The following is a 13,308-nucleotide window of genomic DNA, read 5'->3' as shown; positions in this document are numbered from 1 at the left end:
GTCATCTCTGGCATTCCTGTGCAGCAGATCAGGAATTCTGGAGCAGCTTCACTCTCGTTAGAACACAAAGTGCTGGAGAGAATTAAACCCAAACTGCTCCAGCAGGGCAGAAATCCCTCGGATGCCTTTGGCATTCCACCTGCAAAGAGAGATAGCAGTCCCTGGAAAACAGAGGCAGGGCCCCAGAAAGAGATCAGTCCCCACGTACTTGGTGCTTCTTCTCTGCTTCCTCTTTGGCTTTCTTGGCACTCATCTCCTTTCGGAGTCGCTCCTCTTCCGCCAGCCGAAGCTTCTCTGCCTCCAGGCGTCGATGGTACTGGGGGAATAAACACAAGAGCCCTTCTGAAGTGGCATCTACTCAATCTTGACGTTCACTTTTGCTCTTTAGAAGCCAATCCTACGTGAGTTGGTTCACCCTGTTCCCTTACCACGGCAGTCAGAGCAGTTTGGGCTGTTGGGATGTCACCCTCCCTGGAGACCATGGAATCATAGAATCAAGCAGGTTGGAAGAGACCTCCAAGATCATCCAGCCCAACCTAGCACCCAGCCCTATCCACTCAACTAGGCCATGTCACCAAGCTGACTGCATAGGGCTGGGTGCTAGGTTGGACTGGATGATCTTGAAGGTCTCTTCCAACCTGATTGATTCTATGTCTGGGTTGCAGGCGCAAGCTGTCAAAGCTGTCAAGTGCCTCATTCAGTCTTGTCTTCAACACCTCCAGCCACAGCCACTCCACCACCTCCCTGGGCAGCCCATTCCAATGCCAATCACTCTCTCTACCAGCAACTTCCTAACAACATCCAGCCTAGACCTGCCCTGGCACAGCTTCAGACTCTGTCCCCTTCTTCTCTTGCTGCTTGCCTGGCAGCAGAGCCCAACCCCACCTGGCTACAGCCTCCCTGCAGGCAGCTGCAGGCAGCAATGAGCTCTGCCCTGAGCCTCCTCTGCTGCAGGCTGCACACCCCCAGCTCCCTCAGCCTCTCCTCCTAGTGTTTGTGTCGCGTGGACATGGCACTTGAGGAAGTGCTTTAATGGCCATGGTGGTGTTGGGCCAACAGTTGGACTTGATGCTCTTAGAGGTCTTCTCCAACCAAAGTAATTCCAGGCTCCTGCGCTCGTTTCCCCTCTTCCCACCTCCATGTGCCCAGGACCACCCTCTGCCCTGCGGTCCTTACCTCCCCGCGCAGGCGCCTGTAGAGCCTGCGGGCGATCATGCCGCGCGCGTAGGCCTGGATGGTGAGCACAGCCCAGAGGCGGTGGCGGAAGGCTCTGCGCACCAGGCACCCGCGGCAGCGCGCCTGGAACTCGATGATCCTGCGCCGAGCCATCTGGTACTGCCTGTGCAGCTTGCGCGAGCGGTAGAGCGCCTGCAGCCGCAGGAAGCCGAGCCGCATCTGCGAGCAGGAGCAGCAGCAGCAGAGAATCAGACAGGCTGGAAGAGAGCTCCAGGCTCAGCCAGCCCAGCCTAGCACCCAGCCCTGCCCAACCAACCAGACCATGGCACCAAGTGCCTCATCCAGTCCCTTCTTGAAGACCTCCAGGCACAGCCACTCCACCACCTCCCTGGGCAGCCCATTCCAATGCCAATCACTCTCTGCCAACAACTGCCTCCTAACATCCAGCCAATACTTTCCCCAGCACAACTTGAGACTGTGTCCCCTTGTTCTATTGCTGGTTGCCTGGGAGAAGAGTCCAACCCCACCTGGCTACAAATCAAACCACCTCTAGCAGCCAGGGGCTCACCAAGCCTGGGCAGACTGCCAGGGCTCATCTCCCGGAGCTCATCTCCCAGCCCAACGCTAAGCTCCCACTTGCATGCCCCTGAGTAAGAGTCCCAGAGAGCAGGGTCCACCAGGACAAGGCTTTGCCAGGAAGGTTCTCCAAGAGGGTGGAAAAATCACAGAATCACAGAAACATTCCAACAGGAAAAGACCCCCAGGATCATCTCTTCTCACTTGCTCCCTTGGATGGGGCAAGGAGCAATGGGTGTAAGGTGCAGCACAGGAGGCTCCAGCTCAATACAAGGGGGAACTTCTTGCCTGGAAGGGTCCCAGAGCCCTGGCACAGGCTGCCCAGAGAGGTTGTGGAGTCTCCTTCTCTGGAGCCTTTCCAGGCCTGTCTGGATGTGTTCCTGTGTGCTCTGAGCTGGATTGTGTGGTGCTGCTCTGGCAGGGGGGTTGGACTGGATGACCTCCTCGTGTGCCTTCCAGCCCCTAAAATCCTGTGAGCCTGGGATGCCAATTAGACGTGGGCATTTAAGAATTAGATTCTGTGGCTCTGCTCTAGCCAGGGGGCTTGGACCTGAAGATCTCCAGAAGTCCCTTCCAACCCCTAACATCCTGTGACCAAGTCTGGTAGATGTCTCATTAGATGATGTTCAGACTCAGTGGTGCTACTAACTAACAATGCTGCTCCTAATATTTGGACTCTGGTGCTACTAACTAGCTGCAGAGCTAAAAATGGCATTGGAGTGGGCTGGGCAAAGAGGTGGTTGAGTTACCAACCCTGGATGTGTTTAAAAGTTGCTTGGATGTGGTGCTTGGGGATCTGGTTTAGGTTGCACCATGTAGAGTAGGGTTATTGGTTGGACTTAGTGATCCTGAGGCTCTTTTCCAACCTGAATGCTTCTGTGCTTCTGAGTGAATCAGAGACTGCAGGGTCATAGAGTCATAGGATTGGTGCCTGTGGATCTGGTTTAGGTTGCACCTTGTACAGTAGGATTATTGGATGGACTTAGTGATCCTGAGGCTCTTTTCCAACCTGAATGCTTCTGTGCTTCTGAGTGAATCAGAGACTGCAGAGTCATAAAGGCATAGGATTGGTGCCTGTGGATCTGGTTGAGGTTGCACCTTGTACAGTAGGATTATTGGATGGACTTAGTGATCCTGAGGCTCTTTTCCAGCCTGAACGTTTCTGTGCTTCTGAGTGAATCAGAGACTGCAGGGTCATAAAGTCACAGTATCAGTGCCTGTGGATCTGGTTGAGGTTGCACCTTGTACAGTAGGGTTAGTGGCTGGACTTGGTGATCCTGAGGCACTTTTCCAACCTGAATGTTTCTGTGAAGACTTTTCAAGCCCCGAGTGTCCAATTAGCACAGCGGACACCGAACTCATGGCTTAGAGGGCAGCTAGAAGGTGGCCAGGAGCTCTCTTCAGTGAAACAGCAAAGCAGCAAGAGCAAAACACCATTCATTACTCCAACAGATAAAAGCCAACCCCACCTCCTCTTCCACTCAGTGGGGCATTCTGAGGCAGGGAAATCCCAATCTGAGAGAGGCAGGAAGGCAGAGGCGTGAGGAAGCACCTCCCTACTTACAGCGCCGTAGTTCCTCCTGCAGTTGTGCCCACGCCAGTACCTCTGGATCATCAGCACTGAATTCCTCACTTTCAGGAAATTGGACCTGCAAAGGCATTTCAATCACTTGGCTCTGCACTGCCACCTCCTCCCGGGCCTCATGCTTTGGAGATTTCAAACTGAGCACCCAGGTGGAGTGAACACTGCATTCTTGGCCTGGAAAAGCCTCCTCTGTGCTCCAGTGAGTTCTTCGGGAGCAGGGAAGGCTCCCACACGTGGGGACCTCCCCCTCTGGGTACAGCTTCAATACCTGATTATAGCTTGAACACTAAAACCACCATGAGAAAGGCATACTGGAAACCAGTCATAGAATCACAGAGTCAGGCAGGGTTGGAAGGGAGCACAAGGAGCAGCCAGTGCCAACCCCCTGCCATGCCCAGGGACACCCTACCCTAGAGCAGGCTGCACACAGCCTCAGCCAGCCTGGCCTCAAACACCTCCAGCCATGGAGCCTCAACCACCTCCCTGGGCAACCCCTGCCAGCCTCTCACCACTCTCCTGCTCAACAACTTCCTCCTCCCCTCCAGCCTCACTCTCCCTACCTCCACCTTTGCTCCATTCCCTCCACTCCTGCCACTCCCTCACAGCCTCAAAAGTCCCTCCCCAGCTTTTTTGGAGCCCCCTTCAGATGCTGGCAGGCCACAAGAAGGTCACCTGGGAGCCTCCTCTGCTCCAGACATAACAGCCCCAACTCTTTCAGTCTCATCCCCTTTTATCAATACAGCCTGAGACTGATGGACCTTTGGGCATAGATTAGCCAATCAGAATGGTGCTTTGCCAAGCTCAACCATACCAGGTGAAGCCAGGGCTTTTGTTTTCCTTTCCTGCAGTTGCTTCCCCCAGCACAGAAGAAGGGGGAGGAGGGGAACATGTCTGGACAAGCCAGAATCCTTAGACTCAGTGGCTCCAAGTTCTTTGTCCTCTTTCCCATATTTGCTCCTCCCTACAGCAGAAGGGGGGAGAGCAGAAAAACACAGCTGGGCAAGCCAGGACATGGATAAGCCCAATTTTGGCCTATCAGGTCTACCACAACACATGGGGTACCTGTTCTCCCCTCCAGACTCCTCATCATCCTCATAGCCCTCTACCGGACTCTCCCTAGCAGATCCCTGTCCCTCTGCAACTGGGGAGCCCAAAACTGAAGGCAGTGCTCAAGATAAGGTCTCAGCAGGGCAGAGCAGAGGGGGAGGAGAACCTCTCTGGATCTGCTTTATTTCCTCTATTCTTTTTACCCAATACTTGCTGAAGGTTGGGGCTCCTCTCCCTGGCAGCAGGGAAGGCAGGTCGGATGGGCACCAAGAGAATAACATGTGCCCCAGGAGCTGCTTGGTGAAGGAATCACAGAATCAAGCAGGCTGGAAGAGAGCTCCAGGCTCAGCCAGCCCAACCTAGCACCCAGCCCTGCCCAATCAACCAGACCATGGCACTAAGTGCCCCAGCCAGGCTTGGCTGCAACACCTCCAGCCACAGCCACTCCACCACCTCCCTGGGCAGCCCATTCCAATGCCAATCACTCTCTCTGCCAGCAACTTCCTCCTCACATCCAGCCTAGACCTGCCCTGGCACAGCTTCAGACTCTGTCCCCTTCTTCTCTTGCTGCTTGCCTGGCAGCAGAGCCCAACCCCACCTGGCTACAGCCTCCCTGCAGGCAGCTGCAGGCAGCAATCAGCTCTGCCCTGAGCCTCCTCTGCTACAGGCTGCACACCCCCAGCTCCCTCAGCCTCTCCTCACAGGGCTCTGCTCCAGGCCCCTCCCCAGCCTTGCTGCCCTGCTCCAAACACCTTCCAGCACCTCAACAGCTCTCTGCAATTCAGGAGCCCACAGCTGGACACAGCACTCCAGGGGTGGCCTGAGCATTGCTGAGCACAGGGGCACAAGAACCTCCCTTGTCCTGCTGCCCACACTGCTCCTGAGCCAGCCCAGGATGCCATTGGCTCTGCTGCCCACCTGGGCACTGCTGCCTCAGCTTCAGCTCCTCTCTCCCAGTACCAAGACACAGCTCACCCACATAGTTCACCTCTGATTTGGCAGTGAAGCCCACACCTACCTGTCTTTAAACCCACGGACCACCTTCTGGATGAGGATGACTTTGTCTGTGATGGCCTTGTCTCTCTCAATCTCCAGCAGCATGTCGTGGTGGTCCTGTGGGAGGAAGCAACACAGCACCCTTGTTTCAAGCTCTTCATTCTGCCTGCTGTGTGGCAGGAGAGGGAGTGTGAGGACTTTTCCCAGAGAAGGTGTCAAAATGAAGTCTTGGGATAGTTTATCTCCCAAGTTTCACCCCCACCCCAGCAACTCACTGGGAAAATTAAAGAAAGGTTTAGGTTGGAAGGGACCTCAAGGATCAGGCAGTTCCAACCCCCTGTGCCATAGGCAGGGACAGCTCCCACTAGAACAGGTTGCTCAAGGTCTCATCCAACCTGGGCTTGAACATCTCCAGGGAGGTTGTGGAGCACAGAATCACCCAATGTGATCTTTGATCACATTGGGTGATTCTGTCCTCCACAACCTCCCTGGGCAACCTATGCCAGTGTCTCACTAGCCTCAACCTGTGCCAGTGTCTCACCACCCTCAACCTGTGCCAGTGTCTCACCACCCTCACTGCAAAGAACTCCTTCCTCACATCCAGTTTCAATCTCCCCTCTGCCACTTCAAACCCATTCCTCCTCCTCCTGTCATCACCAGACCTTGTCAATGGTCCCTCCCCAGCCCTCCTGCAGCCCCCTGCAGATCCTGCAAGGCCACTCCAAGCTCTCCTGGAAGCCTTCTCTTCTCCAGGCTGCACAGCCACAACTCTCTCAGCCTGTGCTCAGAGCAGAGCTGCTGCAGCCCTCTCAGCATCTTGGTGGCCTCCTCTGGACTGGCTCCAACACTTCCATGTCCTGTTTGTGTTGGGGGCTGCAGAACTGCCCCCAGGACTGCAGGTGGGGTGTGAGGAGAGCAGAGCCAAGGGGCAGAATCCCCTCCCTTGCCCTGCTGCCCACACTGCTCCCTCTCTGCCTGGCTGCTCTCAGCCACTCTGGCCCCAGCCTGTAGTGCTGCTTGGGGCTGTTGTGGCCAAAGGCAGAACCCTGCCCTTGGCCTTGCTCTCAGGCATTGCTCTCAGGTTTTCAAATGCACCACTCCAGGCTCTCTCTTGATTTCTGCCACACCATTTGTAACTCTATTTCTTCCCCAGTTGCAGGACACTGAGCCCTGTGCTGGGTGCAGCAGAGGCAGCTCCACACATTTCCTGCTTTGCTTGACCTCCTGTGGCCCCTGGGGGCCTCCCCACTTCTAGTTTCCTGCCCTAACAGCTGTGTGATCTTGATAAGAGGCTTTGGAAAGAGCAACCAGTGGAAACAGCTTCTGCGGCAGAGAAGGGGGTGTTGGAGCTGCTGGTGGGGCTGGGGATGAATCTAGAACCAAGTTCTCAGTGTTTACCACTGGGATTTTTGCTTGAGAGAAGCCTTTGAATCACAGAATCATGGAATCACAGCCTGGCAGGGGCTGGAAGGGAGCTCCAAAGCTCAGCCAGCCCAACCCCCCTGCCAGAGCAGCATCACCCAGAGCAGGTCACACAGGAACACATCCAGGCAGGGCTTGAAAGCCTCCAGAGAGGGAGACTCCACAGCCCCCCTGGGCAGCCTGTGCCAGGGTCTTGTCAGCCTCACAGGCAAAAAATTCCTCCTCATGTTTCCGTGAAACTTCCTCTGCCTCAGCTTCCACCCAGTGCCCCTTGGGCTGGCACTGGCATCACCCAGCAGAGCTTGGCTGCAGCCTCCTGGCACTCACCTGCACACATTTCTCACCCTTTGCTTGCACTCTGGCTCCTGGCCAGCTCTAAAACCTCTTCCCAGAGAAACACAGGAGTGGGTTTGTAGGGAGAGATGAGTGAGAATGGGGCTGCAGGGGATCTGCCACGTTGGACTGCTCTGTGCCAGCTCGAGCAGTGCAGAAAGGGAGGCTGTAGGCTTGTCTTGGGCTGCACAAGCAGGTGCCATGGACAGAGGCACTGAGTGCAGCCTCAGCAAGTTTGCTGACCACTGATTGTGTGATGTGTATATGGTGATGTGTATATGGCAGTGCTGGCAGAGGGCCAGGCCTTCCTCCTGCCACAGCTTCCTAAACTGCCCCTAGATGTCCTGCCTTGGCCCAGGTTCTACTCACTGCCATGCCACAGAACCACAGAATCAAGCAGGTTGGAAGAGACCTCCAAGCTCCTGAGCCAGTCCAACCTAGCACCCAGCCCTGCCCAACCAACCAGACCATGGCACTAAGTGCTCTCTCCCAGCACCCCCAGGGCCCTCTCTGCCTGCCTGCTCTCAGCCACTCTGGCCCCAGCCTGCAGTGCTACTTGAGGTTGTTGTGGCCAAAGTACAGAACCCTGCACTTGGCCTTCTTCAGACTCAACCCCTTGGCCTCTGCCCACCCATCCAGCCTGGCCAGGTCCCTCTGCAGGGCTCTGCTACCCTCCAACAGCTCCACAGCTGCTCCTAGCTTGGTGCCATCTGCAGAGTCACTGATTCTGGACTCAATCTCCTGCTCCAGATCATCACTAAAGCTATTGAACAGGACTGTGCCCAGCACTGATCCCTGGGGCACACCACTGGTGCCAGCTGCCAGCTGCATGTGGCACCATTCACCACCACTCTCTGGGCCAGTTCTTGACCCATATCAGAGTGAATCTGCCCCAGCCAGGAGCTGTGCCAGGAGACTGAGAACAGCTTTGCCAGCCCAGAGGCCGTGTGAAAGAGCCATGTTTTGTGATGGAAAAGGAACGGTAGGAGACTTCCTAGGCATAGGAATGGCAGGAGACATCATAGGCAAGGACCCCAGGTGTCAGGAGGGATGTGGAGAGCCACCTACCTTCAGGAATATCTTGGTCTTGCCAATCTGCCAGTCGTCATCCTTCCCCAGCACCGCTTCAGCAATGCGCTGGCACGTCCCACGCAGGTCACCCTGGCAGGAGATGCAGTGGCATTCACACCAAGACCAGCCTCAACCATACCTGCTCTCAAGCACCTGGGGAACCTTTCCTGCTCCCAATTCCAGTAGTTTTCTGCTAATGAAGTTCCTTTATCACATTTAAGGTGAGAGAGAGGGACAGGCTGAATATGGCAGCTGTGCCTGCCAGCCCTGGAACCATTTCTCCTTCACTTGAGCATCACAGAATGGTTTAGGTTGGAAGAGACCTCAAGGATCAGCCAGTTCCAACCACCTGCCATAGGCAGGGACACCTCCCACTAGAACAGGTTGCTCAAGGCCTCATCCAACCTGGCCTAGAACACCTGCAGGGAGGTTGTGGAGCACAGAATCACCCAATGTGATCTTTGATCACATTGGGTGATTCTGTGCTCCACAACCTCCCTGGGCAACCTGTGCCAGTCTCTCACCACCCTCAACCTGTGCCAGTGTCTCACCACCCTCACTGCAAACAACTCCTTCCTCACATCCACTTTCAATCTCCCCTCTGCCACTTCAAACCCATTCCTCCTCGTCCTGTTATCACCAGGCCTTGTCAATAGTCCCTCCTCAGAGCTCCTGTAGGCTCCCTTCAGATGCTGGAAGTCTAGTACAAGATGTCATAGAATCATAGAATCAACCAGGTTGGAAGGGACCTCCAAGATCATCCAGTCCAAACTAACACCCAGCCCTGGCCAATCAACCAGACATTTTCCTCAAAGCTTCTTCTTCTCCAGGCTGAAGAGCCTCAACTCTAGGGGTGCTGGTGGAGGAGAAGCTCCACAGGAGCCAGCAGTGTGCACTTGCAGCCCAGAAAGCCAAGCAGAGCCTGGGCTGCAGCAGCAGCAGTGTGGCCAGCAGAGCCAGGGAGGGGATTCTCCCCCTCTGCTCTGCTCTGCTGAGACCCCACCTGGAGTCCTGCATCCAGCTCTGGAGCCCCTGGGACAAGAGGGCTGTGGAGATGCTGGAGAGTGTCCAGAGCAGGGCCAGGAGGATGCTCAGAGGCTGCAGCAGCTCTGCTGTGAGCACAGCCTGAAAGAGTTGGGGCTGTGCAGGCTGGAGCAGAGGAGGCTCCCAGGGGACCTTCTTGTGGCCTTCCAGCAGCTGAAGGTAGATTACAGAAAAGCTGGGGAGGGACTTTGGAGGCTGTGAGGGAGTGTCAGGAGTGGTGGGAATGGAGCAAAGGTGGAGGTGGGGAGAGTGAGGCTGGAGGTGAGGAGGAAGTTGTTGAGCAGGAGAGTGGTGAGAGGCTGGACTGGGTTGCCCAGGGAGGTGGTTGAGGCCCCATGGCTGGAGGTGTTTGAGGCCAGGCTGGCTGAAGCTGTGTGCAGCCTGCTCTAGGGTAGGGTGTCCCTGGGCATGGCAGGGGGTTGGGATGTGGTGACCTGCAGGAATAGGGGAATAGCCTGTTAGCAAGGAACAGTTACCCAAGACGAAACAAATACAGCACAGACCTTGGGCATGCAATGTGTGGGTCAGACAGACCTCAGAAGAGAAAGATAAGTAGGATCCTGTGGTCAGGACTGCTCAGATAGTTGCATAGCAACATACAGCAAGGAGCAGGGAAAGTAATGAAGGAAGTAGAAACAGCATCTTTCGCCTGAGCAGAGCGTTAGCCAATCATGCAGGAGTTACTAACTTCCTTACTGTAGTTTTAACCAGCCAGTGATTAAGATGCCAGCATTCCTGAGACAATACAAAACTGCCTATTTTTGTAATGAAGTGGAATTTTGGCTTGCATCAAGTTGTTGCCCTGTCCCTTCATTGCGGCAATGATCTCCTTGAGTCCCCTCCAACCCTGACTGATTCTGTGATTCTATGAACTCTCACAGCCTGTCTTTACAGGAGAGCTGCTCCTGAGCATCTTCGTGGCACCTCTATAACATCTGAGGGTGAAATCATAGAACCATAGAATCAGGCAGGTTGGCAGAGAGCTCCAAGCTCAGCCAGCCCAACCTAGCACCCAGCCCTGCCCAACCAACCAGACCATGGCACTAAGTGCCCCAGCCAGGCTTGGCTGCAACACCTCCAGCCACAGCCACTCCACCACCTCCCTGGGCAGCCCATTCCAATGCCAATCACTCTCTCTGCCAGCAACTTCCTCCTAACACCCAGCCTAGACCTGCCCTGGCACAACTTGAGGCTGAGTCCTCTTCTTCTGGTACTGCTTGCCTGGCAGCAGAGCCCAACCCCACCTGGCTACAGCCTCCCTGCAGGCAGCTGCAGGCAGCAATCAGCTCTGCCCTGAGCCTCCTCTGCTGCAGGCTGCACCCCCCCAGCTCCCTCAGCCTCTCCTCACAGGGCTGTGCTCCAGGCCCCTCCCCAGCCTTGCTGCCCTGCTCCAAACACCTTCCAGCACCTCAACAGCTCTCTTGAATTGTGGGGCCCAGAATTGGGCACAGCACCCAAGCGGTGGGCTGGGCAGTGCTGAGCAGAGCTGGGCACAGTGCTGGGCACTCACCTGTTTGTAGGCTGGCTTCACCCCGGGCAGCAGCACGCGGTACCTGTCCACGAACTCCACGAAGGTGTAGCGGATGGGGTAGCCTGCGCGGCGGATCCGGATGGTCTCCATCATCCCCGAGTACCTCAGCTGCCGGACACACAGCTCCCGGTCGAACAGCTGGGGAGGAGACAGGACACACTCGTTTGGTCTGGGCTAGAGGAGAGGCATCTGCTGGAGAAACCCCAGTGGAGTGCTGCAAGGATGCTGAAGGGGCAGCAGTGCTGCCTGGCGAAGAAAGGCTGAGAGCTCTGGGTCTGGTTAGCCTGGAGTGGAGAAGGCTGAGAGGGCAGCTCATAAATGTTCATCCATATCCAGTGGCTGGGGGGCAGGAAGGAAGGGAACCATAGAATCAACCAGGCTGGCAGAGAGCTCCAGGCTCAGCCAGCCCAACCTAGCACCCAGCCCTGCCCAACCAACCAGACCATAGCACTAAGTGCCCCAGCCAGGCTTGGCTGCAGCACCTCCAGCCACGGCCACTCCACCACCTCCCTGGGCAGCCCATTCCAGTGCCAATCACTCTCTCTGCCAGCAACTTCCTCCTAACATCCAGCCTAGACCTGCCCTGCCACAGCTTCAGGCTCTGTCCCCTTCTTCTCTTGCTGCTTGCCTGGCAGCAGAGCCCAACCCCACCTGGCTACAGCCTCCCTGCAGGCAGCTGCAGGCAGCAATCAGCTCTGCCCTGAGCCTCCTCTGCTGCAGGCTGCACCCCCCCAGCTCCCTCAGCCTCTCCTCACAGGGCTGTGCTCCAGGCCCCTCCCCAGCCTTGCTGCCCTTCTCTGGACACCCTCCAGCATTGCAACATCTCTCTGCAATTGCAGGGCCAGAACTGGGGACCCCAGAGCTGGGTACAGTATTCCAGATGAGGTCTCGGTAGAGGACTCAGTAGAGGAGCAGGAGCATTCCTGTGTGACCTGCACTGGGTTCTACATCCCTTCTCTGGCAGGGGAGTTGGACTGTATGATCTCCAGAGGTCCCTACCAAGCCTGGAGGTCCCTTCCAACCCCTAACATCCTGTGACCTTCACAGGTCCCTTTCAACTGCTGCCATTCTATGGTGCTGTGGTTGTACACCTTGCCCATTAGAGAGTAGCATCTCTATGACTCTATGGGTGAGCCCTCCAGAGACTGCAGGGTTAGAGCCCTGCACATGTGAGCTGCTCTGCACCTCTGCCATCAGCCTGGTGAAGCACAGAGTGCTGAAAACCACCTTCTGACTCAGTTTGCAATGTTCATCACTTAACTCATCCCACACATTTCTCTTGGCCTGGCAGAGCAATGCCCAGAAATGCCCAGAAACATCACTGTGGGATGATTTGCAGAGCCACAGAGCTCCCAGTGCAAATAATGCCACTGGTTTTTAATCTCCCCCAACCCCCCCCCCCCCCCCCAGCACATTTCAGAAGGAAGCAAAGGATTCAAAACAACATCAAGTAACAAACAGCCAGGACTTTCCACTGACCTTTCACTTCCCACTCTCCCATTTCCTATCCCTATCAGTGCACTTTCCTCTAACAGCAGGGACAGAAAAAGTTCTCCTTGCAGTCATCCTGCACAGCTCTACTGAGTGTTTTTTCTTCTCCCCCTTTATACTATTAAACCAAGGCCAAAAAGAAATCCATCAAGAAATCACATTTGACATCATGCAGCACTACATGAGGGTGGGATGATGACCTTTAAAGATCCTTTCCAGCCCAAACCAGTCTGTGATTTTATGATTCTGCAGTCTCTAATTCACACAGAAGCAACATTCAGGTTGGGTAAGAGCCTCAGGATCACCAACTCCAGCCAGTAACTCTACTCTACAAGGTGCAACCTAAACCAGATCCACAGGCACCAATCCTGTGACTTTATGACTCTGCAGTCTCTGATTCACACAGAAGCACAGAAGCATTCAGCTTGTAAAAGAGTCTCAGGATCATAGAATCAGGCAGGCTGGAAGAGAGCTCCAAGCTCATTGAGCCCAACCTGGCACCCAGCCCTGGCCAACCAACCAGACCATGGCACTAAGTGCCCCAGCCAGGCTTGGCTGCAACACCTCCAGCCACGGCCACTCCACCACCTCCCTGGGCAGCCCATTCCAGTGCCAATCACTCACACACAACAGAAGAAGGGGACAGAGTCTGAAGCTGTGGCAGGGCAGGTCTAGGCTGGATGTTGTTAGGAAGTTGCTGGCAGAGAGAGTGATTGGCATTGGAATGGGCTGCCCAGGGAGGTGGTGGAGTGGCTGTGGCTGGAGGTGTTGCAGCCAAGCCTGGCTGGGGCACTTAGTGCCATGGTCTGGTTGGTTGGGCAGGGCTGGGTGCTAGGTTGGGCTGGCTGAGCTTGGAGCTCTCTTCCAACCTGTTTGATTCTATGATTCCTTCACCAAGCAGCTCCTGGGGCACATGTTATTCTCTTGGTGCCCATCTGACCTGCCTTCCCTGCAGCCAGGGAGAGGAGCCCCAACCTTCAGCAAGTATTGGGGAAAAAGAATAGAGGAAATAAAGGTGAAAACTGTGTTACCTGCC

General features: G+C 55.5%; 1 protein-coding gene across 4 annotated transcripts in view; it reads right to left on the bottom strand.

Moving 5' to 3' along the window:
- The window catches only part of MYO7A (myosin VIIA), a 131,849-nt gene that overhangs the window by 36,867 nt on the left and 81,674 nt on the right, over nt 1–13,308 (bottom strand). For all 4 annotated transcript variants that reach the window (XM_064168555.1, XM_064168544.1, XM_064168572.1 and 1 more), the window contains 6 exons: nt 10,761–10,919; nt 8,204–8,296; nt 5,403–5,497; nt 3,317–3,401; nt 1,177–1,395; nt 209–316 (listed from right to left, as the gene is read on the bottom strand). In XM_064168555.1, the coding sequence (XP_064024625.1) occupies nt 209–316; nt 1,177–1,395; nt 3,317–3,401; nt 5,403–5,497; nt 8,204–8,296; nt 10,761–10,919 (759 nt within the window). The remainder of the gene's footprint in view (nt 1–208; nt 317–1,176; nt 1,396–3,316; nt 3,402–5,402; nt 5,498–8,203; nt 8,297–10,760; nt 10,920–13,308) is intronic.

Source organism: Pogoniulus pusillus, chromosome 3 (assembly GCF_015220805.1).
Source record: "Pogoniulus pusillus isolate bPogPus1 chromosome 3, bPogPus1.pri, whole genome shotgun sequence".
NCBI lineage: Eukaryota > Metazoa > Chordata > Aves > Piciformes > Lybiidae > Pogoniulus > Pogoniulus pusillus.
Note: the sequence above shows the minus strand (reverse complement) of the source record. Positions and strands in the feature narration are given on the sequence as shown.